The 25484-nt window shown below is 39.7% G+C and overlaps 1 protein-coding gene and 1 long non-coding RNA gene across 4 annotated transcripts in view; one reads left to right on the forward strand and one right to left on the reverse strand.

Annotated features, from left to right (window-relative positions):
- Positions 1-23666, forward strand: part of LOC105478471 (uncharacterized) — a 79734-nt gene extending 56068 nt beyond the window's left edge. For all 3 annotated transcript variants that reach the window (XR_011607721.1, XR_011607723.1, XR_011607722.1), the window contains one exon: positions 23590-23666. This is a non-coding gene — a long non-coding RNA (uncharacterized lncRNA). The remainder of the gene's footprint in view (positions 1-23589) is intronic.
- Positions 1-25484, reverse strand: part of LOC105478478 (protein CC2D2B) — a 264293-nt gene that overhangs the window by 2354 nt on the left and 236455 nt on the right. Inside the window, 9 exon segments of the mRNA XM_071069392.1 lie at positions 5443-5620; positions 7855-7913; positions 13266-13388; positions 13753-13887; positions 16734-16847; positions 19201-19290; positions 20672-20869; positions 21039-21221; positions 23585-23683. Of these exon segments, the coding sequence (XP_070925493.1) occupies positions 5443-5620; positions 7855-7913; positions 13266-13388; positions 13753-13887; positions 16734-16847; positions 19201-19290; positions 20672-20869; positions 21039-21221; positions 23585-23683 (1179 nt within the window).

Consider the following 25484-nt stretch of genomic DNA (forward strand, 5'->3'; position numbering starts at 1 on the left):
ATTCAGCTTATGTTTACTAGGTGACTACTACATGACGGGATTAAAGGATTGTGGAACACGGTCCTACGGAAAATTACCTATTTAATAATGTATAGATGACAACCATTCTTTCACACTGTAATTGCTTAACTCAGGAGGATTTTCCTGATCCTTAAATCTGTTCACATGCTCTTCCCATGTGGTTGTGTAGCACACTGTCCTTCCCTGAGCTTATTTAATAAAATATATTGCAGTTACCTGTTTTCTGGTCTCTCTCTAACCCATAATCTCTGCAGATGTACAAGACTGTATCTGTCCTGTGTACTACTATAACTCCAGTGCCCAGCAAAATGCCTGGCACATAGAAGAAAAAAATAGATAGCATTTACTAAATACTTAATAGGTGTTGGGTGCTATGGTAATTATTAACTCACATAATCCTCAAAACAATGATAGAATAGGTAACTTTTAAAAAAATTCCTGTTTTCTAATGGAGTAGAGGGTATAGAGAGATTCGGTCACTTGCCCTAGGTCAAAGCTACTGAGTAGTTAAACTAGGATTTGAGCATGGGCTGCAGGGTTTAGTCCAGTTTTATTATTGTAGACTATGTATTACTAAATTGATTATTTTACATAGGTACTCCACATTTTAAACCTTGGCTTATATTTCTGCTTTGTTATCTGTTTATCCCCTAATTCTACTAAAAACAAAGCAAAACCTGCCTTGCTTCTTTTACCATATGAAGAAAGAGCAAGAAGGTGTATTATATGTACAAGAGCCCCTTTTCTGCTAGCACTTTTTTTTTTCTGTCAGTTTTTTTGTTTGTTTATTATACTTTAAGTTCTAGGGTACATGTAAAAACATGCAGGTTTGTTACATATGTATACATGTGCCATGTTGGTGTGCTGCACCCATTAACTCATCATTTACATTAGGTATATCTCCTAATGCTATCCCTCTCCACTACCCCTTCCCCACAATAGGACCCAGTGTGTGATGCTCCCCTTCCTGTGTCCAAGTGATCTCATTGTTCAATTCCCACCTATGAGTGAGAACAAGTGGTATTTGGTTTTCTGTTCTTGTGGTAGTTTGCTGAGAATGATGGTTTCCAGCTGCATCCATGTCCCTACAAAGGACATGAACTCATCCTTTTTTATGGCTGCATAGTATTCCATGGTGTATATGTGCCACATTTTCTTAATCCAGTCTGTCACTGATGGACATTTGGGTTGATTCCAAGTCTTTGCTATTGTGAATAGTGCCACAATAAACATATGTGTGCATGTGTCTTTATAGTAGCATGATTTATAATCCTTTGGGTATATCCCCAGTAATGGGATGGCTGGGTCATATGGTATTTCTAGTTCTAGATCCTTAAGGAATTGCCACACTATTTTCCACAATGGTTGAACTAGTTTACAGTCCCACCAACAGTGTAAAAGTGTTCCTATTTCTCCACATCCTCTCCAGCACCTGTTGTTTCCTGATTTTTTTAATGATTGCTATTCTAACTGGTGTGAGATGGTATCTCATTGTGGTTTTGATTTGCATTTCTCTGATGGCGAGTGATGATGAGCATTTTTTCATGTGTCTGTTGGCTGTATGAATGTCTTCTTTTGAGATGTGTCTGTTCATATCCTTTGCCCACTTTTTGATGGAGTTGTTTGTTTTTTTCTTGTAAATTTTATTGAGTTCTTTATAGGTTCTGGATATTAGCCCTTTGTCAGATGAGTAGATTGCAAAAATTTTCTCCCATTCTGTAGGTTGCCTGTTCACTCTGATGTTCAAACTGATGATGGTTTCTTTTGCTGTGCAGAAGCTCTTTAGTTTAATTAGATCCCATTTGTCAATTTTAGCTTTTGTTGCCGTTGCTTTTGGTGTTTTAGACATGAAGTCCTTGCCCATGCCTATGTCCTGAATGGTATTACCTAGGTTTTCTTCTAGGGTTTTTATGGTTTTACATCTAACATTTAAGTCTCTAATCCATCTTGAATTAATTTTCGTATAAGGAGTAAGGAAAGGATCCAGTTTCAGCTTTCTACTTATGGCTAGCCAATTTTCCCAGCACCATTTATTAAATAGGGAATCCTTTCCCCATTTCTTGTTTTTCTCAGGTTTGTCAAAGATCAGATGGCTGTAGACGTGTGATATTATTTCTGAGGTCTGCTAGCACTTTGATCTTGGAATTCCCAGCTTCCAGAACCATGAGAAATAAATTTCTATTGTTTATAAGCTTTAAAATAAAGCAAAACAAAGCAAAAACAACTTCCCCCCTGTTCATGAGTGAATAGTGCCTGTAGATCCCTCCCTTCCCACCTAAGTACTCAACTCCCAATAGATTCCTTACTTCATCTCAGAGAGTTCCCTAGCAGACACCCTCCAGTCTATTGCATGGTAAGGGGACGGAGTCTATCTCTTGGGAGGCTGAGGTTTTCAAAAACCCACTGAGCCAGTTTATAGGGAAGAAGAGGTGAAAGGATGCCCAGAGCTTGGGGTAGAGTAGAAGGAAAGGAGGACCCTAACAATATACTAGATGCCCACCATGTTTGTTTATGGACTTGCTGAGTTTGAGATGTCTTTTTACCATCCAAAAAAGATGTCAGTGGCCTGACTGAATGTATAAATTTAGAAGTACAGTAGGCCCTTCATATCCATGGGTTTTGCATTTGAGGATTCAACCAACCACAAATTGAAAATATCCAGAAAAAAATAAAAATAAAAAATAGCAGGCTGGGCACAGTGGCTCATCCTGTAATCCTAGCACTTTAGGAGGCTAAGGCTGGAGGATCATTTGAGCCCAGCAGTGCAAGACCAGTCTGGGCAATATAGTGGAACCCCACCTTTACAAAAATATTTTTAAAATTAGCCAGGCATAGTGGCAAGTACCGTAGCCCCAGCTACTCAGAAGGCTGAAGCAGGAGGACTGCTTGAGCACAGGAGTTTGAGGCTACAGTGAACTATGATCACACCACTATACTCCAGCCTGGGTGACAGAGTGAGACCTCGTCGCAAAACAAACAAAACAACAATAAAAAACAAACAGAAAACGATATAGTGTAACTATTTATAATTATTACTTATAATACCTAACTATTGTGTCAGGTATTATCAGTAATCTAGAGGTGACTTGAAGTATACAGGAGGATGTACATAGATTATATGCAAAGACTATGGCATTTTATATAAGGGATTTGAGCATCTCTGGATTGTGGTATTTGTGGGGGTCCTGAAATAAATCTCCTAATGATACCAAAGGACCACTGTAATTCGCATGTAGAAGATAATGAAGCTTGCCTGGAGTCCTCTTGCCCAGAACCAATAACAGGGAATTGACCTATGACTAGAGATTTTTTTAATTTAGTTTTTTGGTTGCAGAGTGGTTTCCTTTTGGACATCTCTTTGCAAAACCTGTAATTTATACATCATAAAACATATAACTGTTTCCAAGTTAATGCCATGCAATACGGTCCTAGTAATAATTCTTCAATACATTTGCAGTCTCTTGGTTTATAAGTAAATGCATTTTTTTAATTTTTAATTTTTGTGGGCACATAGTGTATCATAGTGTATATATATACTATATGTATATGTACCATATATATAGAGAGAGAGTACATGAAAAGATATTTTGACGTGGGTATGCAATGATGCAATGCATAATAGTCACATCATGGAAAACGGGCTATCCATCCCCCCCAAGCATTTATCCTTTGTGTTATAAACAATTCAATTCTACTCTTTTAATTATTTTTAAATGTGCAATTAAATTATGATTGACTATAGTTACCCTGTTGTGCTATCAAATACTAGGTCTTATTCATTCTTTCTATTTGTATCCATTACCCATTCCCCACCTCCCTCCGAACCCCCCACTCCCCTTCCCAGCCCCTGGTAAGCTTCTACTCTCTATCTCCATGAGGTCAATTGTTTTGATTTTTAGATCCCACAAATAAGTGAGAACATGTGATGTTTGTCTTTCTGTGCCTAATTTCACTTAACATAATGACCTCCGGTTCCATCCATGTTGATGCAAATGACAGGATCTCATTCTTTCTATGGCTGAACAGTACTCCATTGTGTATATTCACCACATTTTCCTTATCCATTCATCTATCGATGGAGACTTAGGTTGCTTGCAAATCTTGGCTCTTGTGAACAGTGCTGCAACAAACATGGGAGTGCAGGCATGTCTTCCATATTCTCATGTCCTTTCTTTTGGGTATATACCCAGCAGTGGGATTGCTAGATCCTGTGGTAGCTCTATTTTTAGTTTTTTGAGGAACCTCTAAACTATTCTCGATAGTGGTTGTACTAATTTTACATTCCCATTAACAGTGTATGAAGGTTTCCTTTTCTCCACATCCTCTCCAGAATTTGTTATTGTCTGTCTTTTGAATAAAAGTCATTTTAATTGGGGTGAGATGATACCTCATTTAGTTTTGATTTGCATTTCTTTCATGATCAGTGATGTTGAGTACCTTTTCATATGCCTGTTTGTCATTTGTATGTCTTCTTTTGAGAAATGTCTATTCAAGTCTTTTGCCCATTTATTTTAAAAATCAGATTTTTTTTTCTTATAGTTGTTTGGGCCCTTCATATATTCTGGTTATTAATCCCTTGTCAGATTGGTAGTTTCTGAATATTTTCTCTCAATCTTTTCACTTTGTTGATTGCTTCCTTTGTTGTGTAGAAGCTTTTTAACTAGATGTGATCCCATTTGTCCACTTTTTCTTTGGTTGCCTGTGCTTACGGGGTATTACTCAAGAAATTTTTGCTCAGACCAATGTCCTGGAGGCTTTCTCCAATGTTTTCTTGTAGCAATTTCATAGTTTGAGGCCTTAAATTAACTCTTTAGTCCAGCTTGATGTGATTTTGCATAAGGTGAGATATGAGGGCCTAGTTTCATTCTTCTGCATAAATGAATATGCAGTTTTCCCAGCATCATTTATTGAAGAGACTGTCTTTTCCCCAATGTATTTTCCTCGTGCCTTTGCTGAAAATGAGTTCACTTAGGTGTGTGGATTTGTTTCTGGGTTCTCTATTCTGTTCCACTGGTCTATGTTTTAATGCCAGTACCATGCTATTTTGGTTACTATAGCTCTATAGTATAATTTGAAGTCAGGTAATGTAATTCCTGCAGTTTTGTGGGTTTTTTTGCTTAGGATAGCTTTGACTATTCTGGGTCTTTTGTGGTTCCACATAAATTTTAGGATTTTTTTTTCTATTTCTGTGAAGAATGTCATTAGTATTTTAATAAGGATTGCATCAAATCTGTAGATTGCTTTGGGTAGTATGGACATTTTAACAATATTGATTCTTCAGTAAGTGTATTTTAATGCTATAGCATCTATCTTTAAGGATCAAGATAAAAGGCATTTCAGAAATATTTAAGACTGCTATTATTTAGCAATTAACAACATAGATAAAACAAATGTCACTAATGCATTAAATCATATACAAACCCAATAAAATTGTAGTATTCTTTCAAATTCATTATCTCCTTCAGATGAAACAAAGCTTCCTATGCCAAATTCCAGCTTAGGAAGGATTTGTCGCAAAATAAAAGTACATTGTCGATTCCAATGTGTTGGGTGTTTAGGTCGCCATTCCATCACTTTACTCTTCAGAGTCCTTTCGATCCTAAGGTAAGAATCCAAAGGTAATTTTATGACAAGTTATAACTCATTTAGTAAATGTAATGAGTTTTGTGACTTTTTTTTCTTTGAGACAAAGTCTCACTCTTGTCCCCAGGCTAGAGTGCAATGGTGAGATCTTGGCTCACTGAAACCTCTGCCTCCCAGGTTTGAGCGATTCTCCTGCCTCAGCCTCCCGAGTAGCTGGGATTACAGGCACCTGCCACCACAGCTGGCTAATTTTTGTATTTTTAGTAGAGATGGGGTTTCACCATGTTGGCCAGGCTGGTCTCGAACTCCTGACCTCAGGTGAGCCGCCCTCCTCGGCCTTCCAAAGTGCTGGGATTACAGGTGTAATCCCACCATGCCTGGCCTGTGACTTTTATTCAAGTATGAGAATGATACTTTTTGGACTTAGGAGGAAACCAGACCTCTATAGCTAAAGGTATCTGCCATCATTCCCATTAATGAAGTTGGGGAGAGGCAGGCTCTTACTTGGCTTGGGAAGACAAGAAGCCTCTTGGGGATAGCCGGCAATTAGCTCTCCAAGGCACATCTCTCTTCCAGTTACCCGTGTGTAGGCAGCTGCCTACTGGGTGTGATTTAACAACACCTACCATCTGATTACTGGGTTGACATTCCTACTTTTCAAGACTTTGACTTGGACATTTTGTTTCCAAGAAACTGCCCTTATAAAAATCCAGACATCTGGTCTGGGATGATGTTAGCAGGGATGGGATTATTACACGAGTTAATTTAGCAAGCAGAGTTGGGAGGAAACAAGGCATTGGACAGGTAAGTTTGGTGATCAGCTTCCCCCTATTTGAATGTAAGCTCTAGAAGGGCAGGGATTTTTACCCATATATATCCAGGCCCTAGAACAGTGCCTGGGGATGAATATGCCAGGGAGGAGAGAGAGGGGACACAGTGTGGGTTGGTTGATGGGGCTCTCCTGAAAAGCCTCCCTGTGCAGGATGACTGTGTGGCATTGATTCTCTTACTGCAGTGTGTGTTATAGAAGAAGGTGCCGGAGGTCTCTTCTTAGCTTAGTTCATAGTGCAACTAAGTAGTTTGGAGTTTGTAGAGGGTCTCAATAGTGGCTATGCATCAGAATCACCTGTAGGGCCTTATCAAAATGTTTTACCTCCAGATACTGATCCAGGGATGCTGACATCTGTATTTTTAAATAGTTTCTATAAGCAATTATAATGAAAGCCAGTTGGGAACCATTTCCCTGTTGCATTTCTTCCTTTTTTGTTCAGAACTGGGAAACGAAGAGTTAAGAATGACAGGTGGGGGCCTGGGGGGAGATGTGTGCTAGTGAGAAAGGGAGTGGCAAAGTTGCTTTGGTCATGCTCTGTGTTGCTTTGTTGGTAGTGGCTTCCATGCCAGCCTGCTATGTGAGTGTGAGCCACTGGAGACAGTCAGATCTAGAAGCCTCTGACACACATGGCCTGGGAGTGAGTCCTGCTGCAAAGCCTGTGGCCCTCTGGGCTTGACTGACTGACTTCCTCAGGCACTTATATGTAGGTGCTTGGGAGGCTGGGAGTGTCCAGCAGTGGCAGTACTGCCGTTTCTACGGCCTAACTGGGATGTTTTTACCAGATGTCAAGTCATGGGTCATTTACCTTCATGTCCTTTCAAGAAGTGTTGACTACTGCATTATTATTACTATAGGCTCAACAGGCATCTATGTTGAGAACTTTCCAGTGGGGGCCCACAATGTTTCCAGAGTTAACTTAGTCTGTCCCATCAAAGAATGCCCTGGATGGCAGAGGGGCCACTTTTCCATGGATGTAACAAGAGCCAGGTGGTTCAATGTTCAATGGAACTTTTTTTTTTTTCTTTTTTACACAAGGCCTCACTCTGTTGCCCAGGCTGAAACGCAGTGGTATGTTGTGTGATCATACCTCATTGCAACCTCAAATTCCTGTGCCCAAGTGATCCTTCCCCTCTTAGTCACTGAGATTACAGGTATATGCCATCATGCCCAGCTAATTTTTTTTGTTTTTGTTTTTGTTTTTAGTAGAGATGAGGTCTCCCTATGTTGCTGGTCTCAAACTCCCGGGCTCAAGTGATCCTTCCACCTTGGCTTCCCAGAAAACTGGGATTATAGGTGTGAGCCACTGGGCCAGCTGGAACCCTTTTCATGCGTCTGCTGCTAACCTAGCAGGTATTTTGAATGGGGTGGGTCAGAAGACTGAAAGGTAACCCAACAAGAGATTAGGGAAAACACAGTACCTATTCCTTAGATCTTCTACCATGCTTTTATCAGTTTCAAAATACATTATTTCTTCAGGCTGAAACAGACAACCAAAAGTCAGGATAGATTCTAGAGACCACATTTATATCACAGTCACTCCTGGAATGCCAGCTATAATGAGGAGGAAGACAACCCAGGCTTCTGTGGCAAAAACACTAAATTCCATAGGTAACATGCAGACCACAGCATTTCCTTTTATTTTCACACTGCTTCACCAGAACGGGATGGGGTTTACAAAAGATATATTTTCATGGGTAAAACAACCTGGTGCCCCAATTCATTTTTCAAACAAGTATTTGACACATTATGGATTCTACCAAATAATCTTAGGCAGCTGCACTGGTGTCTTCCACTGTGACCTTGGCAAAGTCTTTACCTCTCTGTTCTGAGTCTTTAGGATAGGGATAATAATGGTACCTACTGCTCTAGGGTTTTGTGAAGATTTCAAAATAAAGTAATACATGTAAACCCTGGCACATATGGAATGCTCAACAACCATCAGATATTATTATCATTCTAACATGGTTGATCATCTTCCTTCTTTGATTATTTGTTTCTTTCAGCTGGAAGAAGCCAGTTCTTTGTGTTTGTGTGTGTGTATGTACACAGTGCGTACACACACACACAGAAAGAGAGAGAGATAATCCATCTCAACCTCCCCTGTCTCCAAGCCTTTGCCTGGAAGAGTGCTATTCCACATTTCTTCCAGTTCCCTTCCTGGGCAGGATTTGCTGAGAGGAGAGGACGACTTCTCAAGTTCCTTGCCAACCCAACCCTCAACTCCTTGCAGGGCTCACATGGACAAGAGTAAGGGGCTGGGTTTAGACAGTTTTTACTTTGGGTATTCCTGAGCTGAGGAAGAGGCAGCTGTAGGGACAGGGACAGGGACAGATGTTTCCCCCTCGTGAATGGAATGAGGGTTATGTAAAAAGGAGGCAACATTTGATAGGCCTCTAGGTTCCTAACTGTGGCCTCCAGACTGGCAACCTCACATCTGGGAACTTGTTGGAAACACAAATTCTTGGCCCTCACCTGAGATTACTAAATCAGGAACTCTGTGAGTGAGGCCCAGCAACTTATGTTTTAACAAGTTCCCCTTCCGCTGGCTCTGATGCCTGCCATGGTGGAGGAGCACTGGATTAGAGATGGTCCCAGGCACAGGGAGGAGCCCCACAGTACAACACGGTAGGGGATGGGAGATACTGAGGAAGGGAAAAATGACTTTGTATCATCTTGCAGGAGCCGACAGCTATCTCACACAGGACAGGTGGATGGAATTCCCTGATTACTGTCCCCAGTGGCTGTCCACCCCTCACTGGGCAACTGCTGTGGATGAGTTAGGCCACCTTCAGGCCTGAAAAAGAGGCCTGGTTTATGCTGACTTGAGAAGTTGATGGTGTGTTTATCCTTTCCTTTTCTGGCAATGGCCTCTTTCTGGGCACTCATGTCCTTCAAAACTTCAAGGGGATATCCCTGTTAACACCACTTCTGAGTACCCACATTCTCCTCACGCACATTCAAATTTGTGTTCACAATTGTGTGTAATAGTGTTCACTCTAGGTAGTGGTTTATTCTGGGATGTATGTGGCAAGACAGAAGATGGAGGGTCATGAACCCACAGGAAAGAAGTAAATAGAGATACAAGTTAAACACAACTATGAGTTTTATATTTATAGATTCAACTTGGCAGAAGGCTTTAGCTTCAGCCCTAAGTCAGAGTAGCTTTTACAAACACAATTTTGATCACAGCAGCCCTTGCCTTAGAGATGCTGGCTTCTGTCTGCCATGAGGACAAAGGCCCAAATTCTCACCAGGACTGTCCACCCCAGCATTGGCCAGCCTGGCCTCTCAGCTCCTGGACAGATATCTCCTTGCCACTACAGGTCTTCCCATTCGCTGTTCCTGCTGTCTTTCGGGACCATTCTCATTCCTGACTTTTATCTAGGCCAGCTCCTGCTCACCATTCCTCACTCATGGTTCTCATCACTCTTTCCCAGGAAGCCCCTACAACTCCCCTCCCTCAGGGCCTCCTGCTGTGCACTCCTCAAAGCACCGTCATATCTTCTGTAACAGCATTCATCACTCTGTACTGCACTTGCTTGTTCCCTTCTGTTTCTTCCTCTAGAATCCAAGTTCCAAGAACACTGAGACATGTCTTTTTTCTTGTAGTATCTACATCTAACATAATACTGGCTCATAGCGGGAAATCAATAAATATCACCCGAATGAACAAGAGAATGATTATACATTAAACGAACAAGAGCCTCATTTTGAAATAGATTATTCTCCCCCTGGGAGGCAGCAATGCTTTGGTCACAGCTTTGGGATGGGCAAAGCAACGTATGGGCTGTAGAGGCTTTAAATGTGGCTTGCTCAAGAGAGAGAAGCATATTTCCCCTTCTTTAAAATAACTTTTCAAATAGGAAATATAAAAATACCTATATATGCTTGCATCTGCATGGAGAATGTTCGAAGGATGCACGAAAAACTACTGACAGTGACTTCTTTGAGACTGGGAAAGAGATGTTGAAGGAGAAAGAAACCCATCACTTTTTTTTTTTTTTTTCCGACAGTCTCGCTCTGTCGCCCAGAGTGGAGTGCAGTGGTGCAATTTCAGCTCACTGCGACCTCTGCCTCCTGGGCTCAAGTGATTCTCCTGTCTCAGCCTCCCAAGTTACTGAGGTTACAGGTGTGCACCACCACATTCAGCTAATTTTTTTTTTTTTTTGTATTTTCAGTAGAGACGGGATTTCATCATGTTGGCCAGGCTGTTCTCGAACTCCTGACCTTAAGTGATCCGCCTGCCTCAGCCTCCCAAAGTGCTGGGATTACAGGCGTGAGCCACCGTGCCCAGTCAGAAACCCATCACTTTATACACTTTGGCCCTCTTTGATTTCTTCCCCCACAGCCACCATGCATTCTTTTTGATAGTGTGAATTGCCTTCAATCTATACAGGCAAACATAGAGAATAATGTAATGAACATTCACCTGGCATACCTACCACCTAGCTACATCTGATCTTTGCATTCTTGCATATTTGTTTTAGACTTTTAAAAAATAAATAAGATACTACAGACTTGAAGTACTCTGTATACTGCTCCTTAATCTCGTTCCTTTTTTTCTCTCCCCAAAAGTAACCTCTAATCTGAATTTGGTATTTATCATTTCCATGAATGCTTTTCTACATCACCACATATCTATATATACATAAACAATATATTGCTTTCAAACTCCACATAAATGGTTTTGTACTGTATATGCCATTTCATGTCTTTATTTTTTTTTTTTTTATTTTTTATTTTTTTTGAGACGGAGTCTCGCTCTGTCGCCCAAGCTGGAGTGCAGTGGCCAGATCTCAGCTCACTGCAAGCTCCGCCGCCCGAGTTTACGCCATTCTCCTGCCTCAGCCTCCCGAGTAGCTGGGACTACAGGCGCCTGCCACCTCGCCCGGCTAGTTTTTTGTATTTTTTAGTAGAGACGTGGTTTCACCGTGTTAGCCAGGATGGTCTTGATCTCCTGACCTCGTGATCCGCCCGTCTCGGCCTCCCAAAGTGCTGGGATTACAGGCTTGAGCCACCACGCCCCGCCCATTTCATGTCTTTATTTTGCTCAGCGTTACATTTTTTATATTCTTTCATGTAGATATGCATGCCTCTTGGCCAGTGATTCTCAACCTTGGCTGCACACTGGCATCAACTGGGGAGCCTTCAAAGCTCCTGGCATGTGGGTTCCACCCTCAGAGATTCTGATGTAATGCACTGACAGTCAAATTGGGAACAACTGTAAATTGGCTCAGTTCATTCATCTTTTACTGCTATACGTTAGATTTCATTGTGTAAGTATTTCACAACTCATGTACTGATTTCCAGTTGATGAACTCTTTCACATTTTTGTTATTTCAAGCAATTCTATAATGAATGTTGTCGTACTTGTCTCCCTGTGAATGTTCCTCTGCGGTATATACTGAGAAGATTGAATTGGCAGATCAAAGGTTGAGCATCTTTACCTTTACCAAGTATTATCACCATATTGTTTTCGAAAATGTTTACAGAAATGTATGCTCCCGCCACTTCTCTGCCTCTTTGTCAACACTTAGTATAATCACACATTTTTTTTTGCCAATTTTATGTATGTGAAATAGTTTTATTGTTTTTCTTGTTTATTTATCTTAGAGAAAAGGTCTTGCAGTAGGCTCCTAGGCTGGAGTGTAGTGGTGCGATCATAGCTCACTGTAACCTCAACCTCCTGGGCTCAAACAGTCCTCTCACCTAAGCGTCCTGAGTAACTGGGACTACACATGTGCATCATCACCATGCCTGGGTAATTCTTTTGTTTTTATTTTTAGAGACAGGGTCTTGCTATGCTGCCCAGGCTGGTCTCAACTCCTGGCCTCAAGTGATCCTCATGGTTTAACCACCCCAAGTGTTGGGATTACAGACATAAGCCACCATGTCCAGCAATGATTTTATTGTTTTAAATTGTATTTCCTTGATTATGAGTGAGGTTTGGCATGTAAGTTACTGCTTCTATGAATTGTCTTTTGCCTAATTTTTCTATTGTTCTTTTGCTCTCTCTTATCCTTTCTCTCTCTCTCCCTCCCTCCCTCTGGGCTCCTGTCTCCTCATTTGTGGACTTTGCAATTGCCGACACCCTGCCACAGCTTGGCCCTCGATCCAGAAACAGCTGTTGACATGGTATTTCTAGTGCCTTCCCAAAGTAATACTGAGTACATCACAGATCCATTAGCCAAACCATGTAGTGATTGAGTTACTTCTTGGTCTCCTGTCCCCTGGGCCCCAGACAGTGAGTCTACAGCTTTCCTTCCCATCTCCTTTCAAAAATATGGAAGTAAAGTAGCCCCACCACAGTCCCTGTCTTTAAAAAGTGATGCTTGCTCTGGTTCTCTGGTTTTTGTGAAGCATTTCAGATCTTGCTGCCATCCCTGCTCCAGCCTACTCACTGCTAGTGTTTCTGTCCTGTTTCTATTCCAGGAGACAACTATCATGGTTGGGAGTCCAGAAAGCTTTTTGTTTGTCAATTTTTCTACTTGATCATTACCACAGATATGGCACGGGAGGGCTAGGTCAGAGTAAGAACTTACTACACATCTTGAACATTATATGTTATGTTTTATGATGAAAAAATTTTAAATTCTATTTTGGCATCTAAATTTGCACTTGAGATGTCACTTTCTTCTCAATCTATTTTTTTTGCAAGTAGGGGAAAGAGCCCACGAGCTGGATGGCAGAGAAAACTGGTTTTTTATTAATATTGCCAAATATTTCAGTAAGCGACCAACTATAAAACATAATAAGAGCTGTCACAATTAGTAAAGATTAGAAGCAATGGTAACTCTCATATAGACACACCTGGGAAAATATGATTTACCTGTATACTTTGTACTTTTGTCCCTTGAACGTTTTTTGGAAGCAACTGCTTCCAGAAACTTTCCTTTGAATAGTCAAAAAATACAGCCATTGGTGTATTATTTTGTTGAATATTAAACCAGACCTATGAAAACATTAACATAACATTAGTGTAGGTTCATAGGAACACAAGGCCCATTGTTGGTAAGGAAGGAGCAAAATTTTACAGTCTTACTACTCAATGAAGTGGCAGAATCCCAGGGGGTTTCTGAGGCAGGAGATAAAGAGATTCTAGGGTTTCATGATCATTAGACTACCTCATTGGTTCTCATCCTTGAAGGCACTACACAAGCACCTGGAGGAGCTTTCAGGATAAAAGATTGCCCTGGCCGCATGCCCTAGGGAATCTGATAGACTCTCCATATTTAAAGTTCCCCAGGTGATTCTAGTGTGTAGCCAGGGTGACTCTTGAGGAGAGAACTCAAGACTTTTTTTCCCCATATACTTACATTTCTATCATCAAACAAACAATCTACGCTTTTTAAGGGACAAAACGGGTCAAACTGCTTATAACATTGGCCAGTTGATGGATTCCAAAGCAAATATTCATTAGTTTCTTGAGTTACTACATAAGCCACATGCCCCTGTATGAGAAAAAAGAAAGTAATTTTTGGTGGATTTTAATAATTTCTGTATATGGAAATTATACTGTGATGATTCTGATTTCTAAAACCTTTTTTAACGGAGTGTGGTGGCTTGTGCCTGTAATCCCGGCTCTTTGGGAGGCTGAGGTGGGAGGATCGCTTGAGCCCAGGAGTTTGAGACCAGCCCAGGCAACATAAGGAGACCCTGTATCTACCACACACACACACACACAAATTAAATTTGCTGGGCACAGCGGCACACACACCTGTAGTCCCAGCTACTTGGGAGGCTAAGGTGGGAGGATCACTTGAGCCTGAGAGTCAAGGCTGCAATGAGCTGTGATAATGCCACTGCCCTATAGCTTGGGTGACAGAATGAGATCCTGTCTCAATAACAAACAAACAACAAAAATAAATAAAAGCCTTTTTGAGGGCTTTTACATTTTCTTTGAAACGAAAAAACAAGCAAGCAAACAAAAACACCAAAGCTCCAGAAATCCTCAGCCCCAGGTTAGCATGAGGATTCAGATGAAAAAACTTGTGAGCCAGTGCTGTCATGTATGGTCCTGCAGAGCGTGCCCTGATGGTAACACGGCTGTTGTTTTAACAAATCAGTGTATTACAAGGATTTCCCAACAGATAGTACTGCAGTGTTTTCAAGTAGGGCACTTTTGTCTAATTCATACAAGATGCTATATGGACTATCCCTGCTTTGGTTAGAATATACTTGGAGACTGAGGGTGAACACCAGGCAGAGATAGGAAATGGAAATTGGCTTAAGGCTCTGACAAAACGAAGTAAAGTTAAAAAGCCATTAAATTAAATTTGGGAACAAGATCTGCAATTAGAAGCTAAAGGGAAAGTATGCAGGAAACCAGTCGGAGAAATAAAAAGTAGTTATTATGTTGCTATTATTTTACTCTGAATGATAAGACCTTTTGTAGTGTAATCCTATCCTAGCAAAGAATAAAATTTTTTAGGTAATAATAATGTTAAATAATATTTAACATTTATTGAGTATATGCATCAGATACTATGCTAAGAATTAACACTAACTTTGTCACTTTCATTCACTCCAAATTCTGGGAGGAAGGGGTGATTGTTATGCCCATCTTTCATATAAAGAATCAGAGGTTAAGAGGCTTGTCAAAAGAGCCTGTGAGTGGCACTACTCCTGTTTCATGAGGAGGTAACTGAGGCTCAGAGAAGTCAACAAGGCTGAGATCATATAGTTAGTGGCACTGCTGGGTTTTTTGTCTATGTTTGTGACAGGGTCTCACTCTGTAGCCCGGTTGGAGTGCAGTGGTGCCATTATAGCTTACTGCAGCCTCGACCTCCCAGGCTCAAGTGATCCTCCCTCCTCAGTCTCCTAAGTATGTGGGACTACAGGTATGTGTCACTATGCCTGGCTTGCTTATTTATTTATTTATTTATTTATTTATTTATTTAGGTGGGGTCTCCCTGTGTTGTCCAGACTGGCCTTGAACTCCTGAGCTCAAGCAATCCTCCATCCTCAGCCTCCAAAGTGCTGGGATTATAGGCATGAGCACCATGCTCAGCAATTGCTGCGTTTTAAACCTGTGTCTGACTGTCCCCCAAACCCATATTCTTAAAACTACACTGTGCAGCCTGCTCTCTTTGACTCTACAGACCTTGCTCTTGGTCTCTGTGCTCATCGTCTTTATAGTAAAGAGGAGGCTTTACCTTAACCACATGGCTGAGGTGAAACTGTGCAGGGCTACCTCCTGCAGTATTGGTCCACAGGTACTAACGCAAATAGTTGCCAAAATATTGTTGACTGTTTACTGCCATCTAGTGGCACTTACAACTACAGCAGGGGATCATATAGAGGGAATGAACTTCTATTAATAGTTAACAAGCTTGGCAATGAAATAATAAATGATGCCAAGAGAATATAGGGAAATAAATCATCATGACAAAAACCATAAGGCAAGACTGTAAATACTGACACTTAGCAAGATACTCATGGTAGGGGTAGAAACAGTTCAGAAATAATATCTGTCTGGTGGTACAAATGTAGAAGCAGCATATAAATTAAGCTATAAACAGTTCAGATAGGGAAACATTAATTCATGGCTCACTTCTTATAAGATTAAAACCTCAGCAATGGAGCATGAGGAGAAGTGTTTTTTACAGATCTTAAAATACACTTATTAGAAACATATGATGGGCCGGGCACGGTGGCTCATGCCTGTAATCCCAGCACTTTGGGAGACCAAGGCAGGTGGATCACCTGAGGTCAGGAGTCAAGACCAGCCTGGCCAATATGATGAAACCCTGTCTCTACTAAAATACAAAAAATTAGCCAGGTGTGGTGGCGGGCACCTGTAATCCCAGCTACTTGGGAGGCTAAGGCAGAAAAATCACATGAACCCGGGAGGCAGAGGTTGCAGTGAGACGAGATCATGCCATTGCCCTCCAGCCTGGGCAGCAAGAGTGAAACTCCATCTCAAAAAACAAAAACCATATGATGATCATGGTGGTAAGGATGGATAACAGCCACCACAACTGCATTATAACTATTACTACATTACCACCACCACCACCACCACCACCAGCACCTTTATTGAGTCCAGGTGCTACTCTCGGTCCCTTAATATGTACTAAGTAATTTAATATTCCCAGTATGATTAGCACTATTTTTAGTACTATTTTACAAAGGAGAAAAGCAAAAGGAAACATTATCCTCTTAACCATTGCTTGCCCATGAAATTCCAAATTAGTTTGTGAAGAGATGGAAACCTGGGTTTGAAGTCTTCTAAACTTGCAGCTGAAATCTGATTTCCTTTTGCTTACATTATTGCAATATGAACTCCAGCACTTACTTCTAACACGGAGGTTCCCAAGAGGACCAGTGCCTTCTTTCCAAAATACAGAAAGAAATTACAGAGAAGGATGGCATGCTCCTCCTTATTTCCAACAGCCAAACTGATGCAGCACTAAGACAAAACAAAAGCAATAGGAACAAAAAAAGAAAAGAGCGGAAAAGTTGAGTAATGCAAGCATCTAACTGATGCGGAGCACCTCTACTCACTCCAGTCCCAAACACATTTATTTTTACCAAGTTGCTAAGTTGACAGCAGAGCAGACAGCTCCAGCTTTGCTAGGGCATTAGAAGAAGAGAACATTGACTTGGAGCACTGGGGCCACCTTTATTATAGAACGCTTAATGTAGATATTGTATAGAGTGACCAGACAATTTATACCCAAAATGGGATGTTTTTGTTTAGGACAAATATTAAAGTGCCCTGGGCAAGCAGGGACATATGGACTGGTATTTTGAGGAACCTTATCTGATAGGGAATCATATAGTGTTTGCAGGAAGTGATCCTTTGGGCTGTGGAACTACATCCTGTCCTGTACCAATATAGTACTCTCAACTCAAAGAAAGGAAGAAATCTGAGTTGGATGTTAGTCAGGAAAAGTGACTGAAACTTCTTCAACTCAAAGAGCTGAACAGCTAAGCAGTATGTAACAGATCAAATAGACAGTGCCCAGTAAAGCACAGCAATATAGCAGGGGAGAAAAAGGATAGCAGAAGTAGCCAACTGGTGGTCTATGACCTAGTTCTAGTCTACTGGTGTGTTTTGTTTGGCACCCAGAATGTCAAAAAAAGAGAGAACATTTTCATAGAAAACTCTGGATTTCTGGATTCTGTTGGGGAAAAAAACAAAACAAAACAAAACAAACAAACAAACAAAACTCTAGCAAAGACTTGGGTCCAAATGTTCAGATGGCAACAATCTGTTGCTGACTAGTGGCTACACCATTTAAGTGGGACATGTGGCCAGGTGCAGTGGCTCATGCTTGTAATCCCAGCACTTTGGGAGGCTGAGGTGGGCAGATCATGAGGTCAGGAGATTGAGACCATTCTGGCCAATATGGTGAAATCCCATCTCTACTAAAATACAAAAAAAAAAAAAAAAAAAAAAATTAGCTGGGCCTGGGTGCGTGCCTGTAATCCCACCTACTCAGCTGGCCTCAGGAGGCCGAGGCAGGAGAATTGCTTGAACCAGGGAGTCGGAGGTTGCAGTGAGCCGAGATCGTGCCACTGCACTCCAGCCTGGCGACAGAGCGAGACTCCATCTCAAAAAAAAAAAAAAAAAAAATGATGTGACACGTACTCTCTAGTTCAATACAGTCCCTGAGAAGGAGCTGTGGGGGCCAGGGAGGTGGGGGTAAGGGTTGGGGAGCTAGAGAGCTCATGGCAATGACTATTTACTAATCAGTATGGAAGCACTGCAATGTTTGAACAACTGATATGGCCCTATCAGTGTGCACTGGCTGAACCTGATGGTGAAGGATGGGAGTTAGGGAGGATTATTAAGGAGGCCCTTCTGAAAGAACTGTGTGAACAGGTGAGCTAAGGGCAGAATAACAACAGTCTTCATTGTCAGGCCAAGAAGGTTCTGGATTTTATCAGAGGAGGAGGGAGAGGATGACAGTAGGGAACTAAGTTTTCCTGAGGTCCAGATGCTTTGCATGTTACTACATTTAGTCTTTTGAAAACTCCTGTATGACATGGATAAGGAAATTCAGGTCCAGAGGTTAACTTCTCTTAGGTCACATAGCTATGAAGCCTTTGAACTAGGAAATTGAACCAAGGTTGTTTGTTTGTTTTACTCCAAAGACTGTGTGTTAGGTGAGAGAAAATAATTCTTTTCTTGTGAAACCGAATCAGTCATACACTCATGGTTTATGACACAAATATGATTTAAGCTGAAATGGAAGAAATACTCTAAATACTCTACTTTGGGTTGCCAGACTTAGAAAAGAACTTAGAGGATACCCAGTTAAGATTTGAATTTCAGATAAACAACAAATAATTTCTTACTTAAAGTTTGTCCTGAATATCTCATGGGGCCTGTATTTTATTTGGCAATCAGACTAAAGAGGACTTTAAGTGCTAAGGAAGAGCACTGCTATACGAGCTCTTCATTCACATGGGGGTAATGGGGGAAAGCTTTTGGGAAGTGACAGCACTTGCACAAGACTTCAGGGTCTGGCCAACTCCATAGTGACAAGTCATATTGCTCTTTGGAGAATGGCATAATATTATACTCCTGGAATTCCCATTGAGTCAAAATATTCATGAGCTACCACTTAGAATGTTGAAAAGATTTTTGGTATTCATGAATTATTTCCATAGATTGTTATGGAGCTGAAGATGATGTATAAAATTATCAAATACTTTTAAATTTCACAAGGCAAAGTAATATATAAATACATAATATTTTTAAAAGGTTTCCTTAAAAGAAATACTATACATTTTAATTATAACATGTAATTTACCTCTGATGTCATCCATATATCAGAACCATCATTTTCATCCGGTGTATTAGGCATAAAAGGAATCAAAGATACAAATCGAGCAACGAGGTCCTAGAATAATATTCACATTTATTGAGTGTGTACTGTACGTCCATCGCTTAGCACAATGCTTTACATGCACTGTCTCATTTAGCATATAATCTAAGCCTATAAAAGGAGACACTATTATTATTATTTTTTTTTTTTGAGACGGAGTCTCGCTCTGTCGCCCAGGCTGGAGTGCAGTGGCCGGATCTCAGCTCACTGCAAGCTCCGCCTCCCGGGTTCATGCCATTCTCCTGCCTCAGCCTCCCGAGTAGCTGGGACTACAGGCGCCTGCCACCGCGCCCGGCTAGTTTTTTGTATTTTTTAGTAGAGACGGGGTTTCACCGTGTTAGCCAGGATGGTCTCGATCTCCTGACCTCGTGATCCACCCGTCTCGGCCTCCCAAAGTGCTGGGATTACAGGCTTGAGCCACCGCGCCCGGCCGAGACACTATTATTATTCTAGTATTACAGAAGAGGAAATAAGCTTGGAGTAATAAAATAACTTGCCCTGGGTTCCGTGGCTAATACAATATGTGAAGTCCCTGGGAAACTGAGCCCAAGTTGGACTGACTGCACAGGGTGCATGTAACCATAATATTGTATTTATATTTATTTAGTAATTATTTAGTAATTTATTAATTATTAAATGTTAAATATTAAAATAATATGTTTCCACATTAAACACATACTTTAAAGTACAACTGTTAAAACATTTTAAGATATTGAAGAATAGCAAATGTTTTATTTGTTTTTTGGTTCAAATCTATCACAATTATTTTTGTGAATATAACTTTATTATAAGCTGCCACAGCAGGGAGATATTAGGGTAGCACAGTGTGCTTTCTCAAACAATAGAAGTTATACTATGTATTTTTCCCCTATAGTGCCGGAGACAAAGACTCAGACTAATCTAGGAAAGGAGAAAGGGGTGCAAATAAACAATGTGTTAACATAGAAAGTTCATGAACATTTTAACTGATATTCAATAGCTGTCATTTATGTGCTATTATGACCCTCTACACTAGTTACTTCATGCAAGTAATAAACAAGGTTCACAATCCTTGACAAGCAAAGGAGCTCAGATTTGTACATATTTTTTAAAAGATAAAGATAGTCTTTGAAATAGACCTGAGAGCACTATTACCTCCTTGGATATTGGGTGTCAGGACACACAGGCAGGAAGAAACCCATGATGGAAAAGCAGTGTAGCAAAAGGCAATCTAAATTAGAACTTTTGATTTTAGCTTAAAGAGTCCAGCTAAGGGAGCTTTATGACTCACAAACAGGACAAATATTCTGAGGACAGACAATTCACTAGATTGAACCCAAATACACAAAAGGTAAAAGTGATTCTTCACAGATGCCCTTTAATCACAATGAAGCTGTTAAAAATAATTATAACTTACAAATGTTGCATTAGAATTGTGAAGAAATATATCCAGAAGTTGCTGAGGTGGATTTAATGCCTTGATATATCTTGTGACTAAGAACTGTATCCCTTCATCATTAAAAACAGTAGTTATGATTCTTCGGTTGGGAAACATTGCCTTACAATTCTTTTTAAAAATCTGTGCTCTCTGCAAGACCTCTGTTTGATCTAAAAACTGGAATAAAATTTAAAGTATTTCAACATTGTACTATACTGTTCTCACAGGAAAATATCAAGAACCAATGTTTATTTTTGCCATCTTTCAAATTATTATTACTGGTTTTTAAAATAGTTTATACTTCTTTGATGGTATATATAAAAGAAATTCAATGTAAAAAACCTACCTTATCTAGTGTTGGATTACAGGTGACATACGATATTTGAGGTTCAATGGTAGCAAAAATATTTAAGAATGTACATTCTTTTAAATTCTGCTCATTAGAATCTTCTTTAGGAAATACATAAGTATTACTCCAAGTATACCCAAGCAAAACTGGTGGAATAGTTACTTGAAATGTTCCACTAATCTGAAAGAGTATATCAGCATAATGGATTATGGATTATGCATGATGAAAATGAACATCAGTCAAATATTAAGGCCCAGCGGAGTCCACTCCATCACAGAAAGCTGGCTTGCTTGTGTGAATGGGCTTCCACTCATTTGTACTTGCCCAGGAATGAGCAGGTTCTCTGTGGTGATGTGTTCATAGGTACCCTTGACACCTTGGGTCTCTGCCTAATATGTACTATGTAGAGAGGGTAGGAGTAAGAAAGGAATGAAACAAGCAAGTTACGATACCAGTGATAAAGCTCTTAGAAAATCTAATGCAGGCTCAGAGAAGAAGCTAAAAGATCATGTTACATTTTGTATTGGGTCTAGAAAGAGAAAATGTATAACAGCAAGAAAGACAACCCTCAGGTCCACAGTAGGAGGAATTTGTGTGTGTGTGTGCGCGCGGGCGTGCGTGCATGTGCGTGTGTGTAAGAGGTAAATAATAATAATAATAATAATAATAATAATAAATACTAGCTGGGAGTGGTGGTGCACACCTGTGGTCCCAGCTACTTAGGAGGTTGAGGTGGGAGGATCACTTGGGCTTTGGAGGTTGAGGCTGCAATAAGCCATGATTGTTCCACTGCATTCCAGCCTGGGCAACACAGTGAGATGCTGTCTCAAAAGAAACATGATAGCTAATAGTTACCGAGTGCTTACTAATGTGCAAGACCCCAAGTACTTGATATAGATCGCATCATTCAATGGAGTAGACACTGACCTTATCTCCATTTCACAAATAAGGAAACTGAGGGTCAGAGAATTGAAGTATTTGTGCAAGATCACAAAACTAATGAGTAGTGGAGCCAGGATTACAACCCAGATGTGTCCACCTTTGAGGCCCACACTCTTTCCTACCACTGTATCCTGCAGTCTGGCCTAAGACTGAGCAATGTCCACAGGGACTTACAAACATAGGAAGCCCTGCAGCTGTACCTCCAACAATGTCTATTCCTATTGCCAGTCTTTGAAACACGTGCCGTCATGACTTCATGTGACTGCACACTGTGCAGGCACCTCTACCCTCCTATGTGATATTTGTTCTTTCCCACTTCCTTACCAATAGTTTAGTTGGCAACATGACAGCCAGGTAGTAGGAACAGAAAGTTCATTAACACTTTAATTGGTATACAATGGCAGCCATTTATGTACTATTATGACACTGTACAGTGGTGACTTCATGCAATTAATAAACAAGGCTCACAATTCTTGACAAGCAAAGGAGCCAGGATTTATATATATATTTAAATGATTGTCTCTGAAATAAATCTGAGAGCACTGTTATCTCCTTGGAAATTGGGTGTCAGGACATATAGGCAGGAAGAAACCCATGATGGAAAAGCAGGGTAGTAAAAGGCAATCTAAATTAAGCCCTTATTTGCTTGACCAATTTGTTAAGCCCTTATTTGCTTGACAAATTCATCTTTAAGGACTTAATTCAGAAGTTATCACCTATATTAAGTCTTCTTTGATCTTTCATTCTCCTCCTTAGTCTCTTCTTATCTACTAAACTCTGAACCACTCCCCTGGCATTTCCACCTGCAACCCAGGAAGAGTAAAGTACTCCATACTATATGTTCCCACGTACCTATCTCATACCTCTATTAAAGCACTACAATATTATCACATTGTACTGAAATGTTCATTTTATTCCATAGACTGAACTCATTGAGGTAGAAAATTCATTTCTGAATTTTCACATTTCCAGTGTCTGCCACGGCGTCAGAGATGTCAAGTGCCTTGCCTACCATCACTTAGTGAAGAAGTAACAATGAAGTCTAGGCTGGGGCTTTTCTACTTTGCTAGTCATGTAGGCATTTTCCTGCTACATAATAACCCAACAGCAGAGCCCTCTGAGGGTCTCACAGAGACTAGGTGCAAATCATAAGTCTTACCATGGTCAATAAACAGTGTTGACAAGCTGAAACTCCTGGTACCCATGATTACAAAGCAACACCACTAATCAGAATGTTTCATAATCTGATCTTATAGAACTCTTTTATGCAAATATAAATGTTGTTTGAAGACCTAAGACTAGTTTTCCTATTCTTTGTTAGTGAGCACTCTAAAGATACTGTCCTATTCTTTGTTAATGAACACTCTAAAGATACTGTCCTATTCTTTGTTAGTGAACACTCTGAAGAACTGTCTAGAGACAGTTCAAATCTTCAAACACTTCAGAAGCCCATAACATTCTAATATAGGATCATCTTAACTGACCTACCAGCCTGCCAATCACAGAGTCTGATTCAAAGACAACAGAAAGTGTTTCTATTAGTGTTTCTATTAGCCAGAGATCAAAACTTAGAATAATGAGCAAAGAACATTTTCTCTTACCTCAGATTGTTGCAGAAGAGCAGAAAAAGGGAAGACAATGGATCCAAGCCAATTCTTTCTTATATATGAGTGAGCACTACAGCTCTTGAGACAGTGATCCTATGAAAATAAATAATTTTTTATTACTTAATATCATGTGATGAATAGTTCTACAAACTCAGGTAAATATAAAAAGTCATTCTGTTTCTTTTAAAAAAAGAAAAGGTAAATAGAAAAGATGTGTTTTTCTTGCTTTTTAATTTCTTTGAAAGATGACTATTTAAAGCAAAAAATAATAGTCTGGGAGAAAATGATCTGTTGTGGAGTTTATGACTTGTGTAAAGTAGAATGTATGACAACACTAGCACAATGCAAGGAGGGAGAATTGGAGGCATTATATTATAGTATCCTGCTCTTACACTGTACGTGAAGTGGCACTATATTATGTACAGATAGTCTGTGGTAAATTAAAGATAATATTATAAACCTGAGAGCAACAGTTAAGAAAACAAACAATTATAGCTAATAAGCCAATAGTGGAGATAAAATGAAACATAAAACTATGCCATCAATCCAAAAGAAGGCAGGAAAAAAGAATAAAGAATAGTTGGGATAAGCAGAAGATAAATAGGAAGATGGTACACAGCCAGGTTAATAATTATAGAAAATGTAAATGGTCGTACGTTCAAAGGAAGAGATTGTCAGAGTGGATAAAAAAGCAAGACTCAACTGTATGCTGTCTAGAGTAAACCCATTTTTAAATATAAAGACACAGCTTAAAAGAAAATAAAAAGATATATTATACAGGCACTAATTAAAAGAAAGCTGAGTCACTATATTTATAACAGACAAAACATATTTAAAAACAAGAAATTGATCAGGAATAAAGAGAGATATTTTATACTGATACAGGAATCAATTCATCAAAAAGAAATATATATGTAATATGTAATGTATATCTAACACATATGAACCCAGAAACAGAGTTGCAAAATACAGAGCTAAAAAACATGACATCAAAAGCAAGTTGACAAATTTGACTTCATCAAAATTAAAAACCTTGCTCTTCAAAAGACACTGTTAAGAATATAAAAAGATAAGCTACATATTGGGAGAAAATATTTGCAAATCATGTATCTGACAAAGGACTTGAATACAAAGAACCCCGAAAATTCAATAAGAAAATAACCCAGTTTTTAAAATAGACTAAAGACTTGAACAGACACCTCACCAAAGAAGATATATAAATGGCAAATAAATATTTACATGGAAGGGTGCCCAACACCATTAGTCATTAGGAAATGCAAATTAAAGCTATAATGAGAAACCACCATACAACTATTAGGGTGGCTAAAGTTTAAAAGTTTGACGAAGTAGTTTGTAAGAAAGTGAAAGAACTGGAAGTCTCCTACATTACTGGCGGGCATAAAAAGTGGTACAATCACTTTGGGAAACAGTTTAGCAGTTTCTTAAATATTCATTTACCATAATATCCAGCTATTTTTATTTACTAAGAGAAATGAAAGCATTTGTCTATAAAAAGATTTTACACAAATGTTCATAGCAGCTTTATTTATAATAGTCAAAAAATGAAAACAAACTAAATGTCCATCAACAGGTGAATATATAAACAAGCAATGAAGTGCATGTTTATCAATGGAATACTGCTATATAATAAAAAGAAATGAACTGGTTTGATACAACTACAACATGAATGAATCTGAAAATAATCTTTCTGAGTAAAAGAAGCAAAACCAAACAAAACAAAACAAAACACATACCATAGGATTCCATTTTCTATAAAATTCTAGAAAATAGAAACGATAGTGACAGAACACAAATCACTGGTTGCTGGCAGGAGGTAGACATGCCAACAGAGCAGGCGGACACTTTTGAGGGTAATGGATATGTTTATTATCTT

The sequence above is a fragment of the Macaca nemestrina genome, chromosome 9 (assembly GCF_043159975.1).
Source record: "Macaca nemestrina isolate mMacNem1 chromosome 9, mMacNem.hap1, whole genome shotgun sequence".
Classification (NCBI taxonomy): Eukaryota; Metazoa; Chordata; class Mammalia; order Primates; family Cercopithecidae; genus Macaca; species Macaca nemestrina.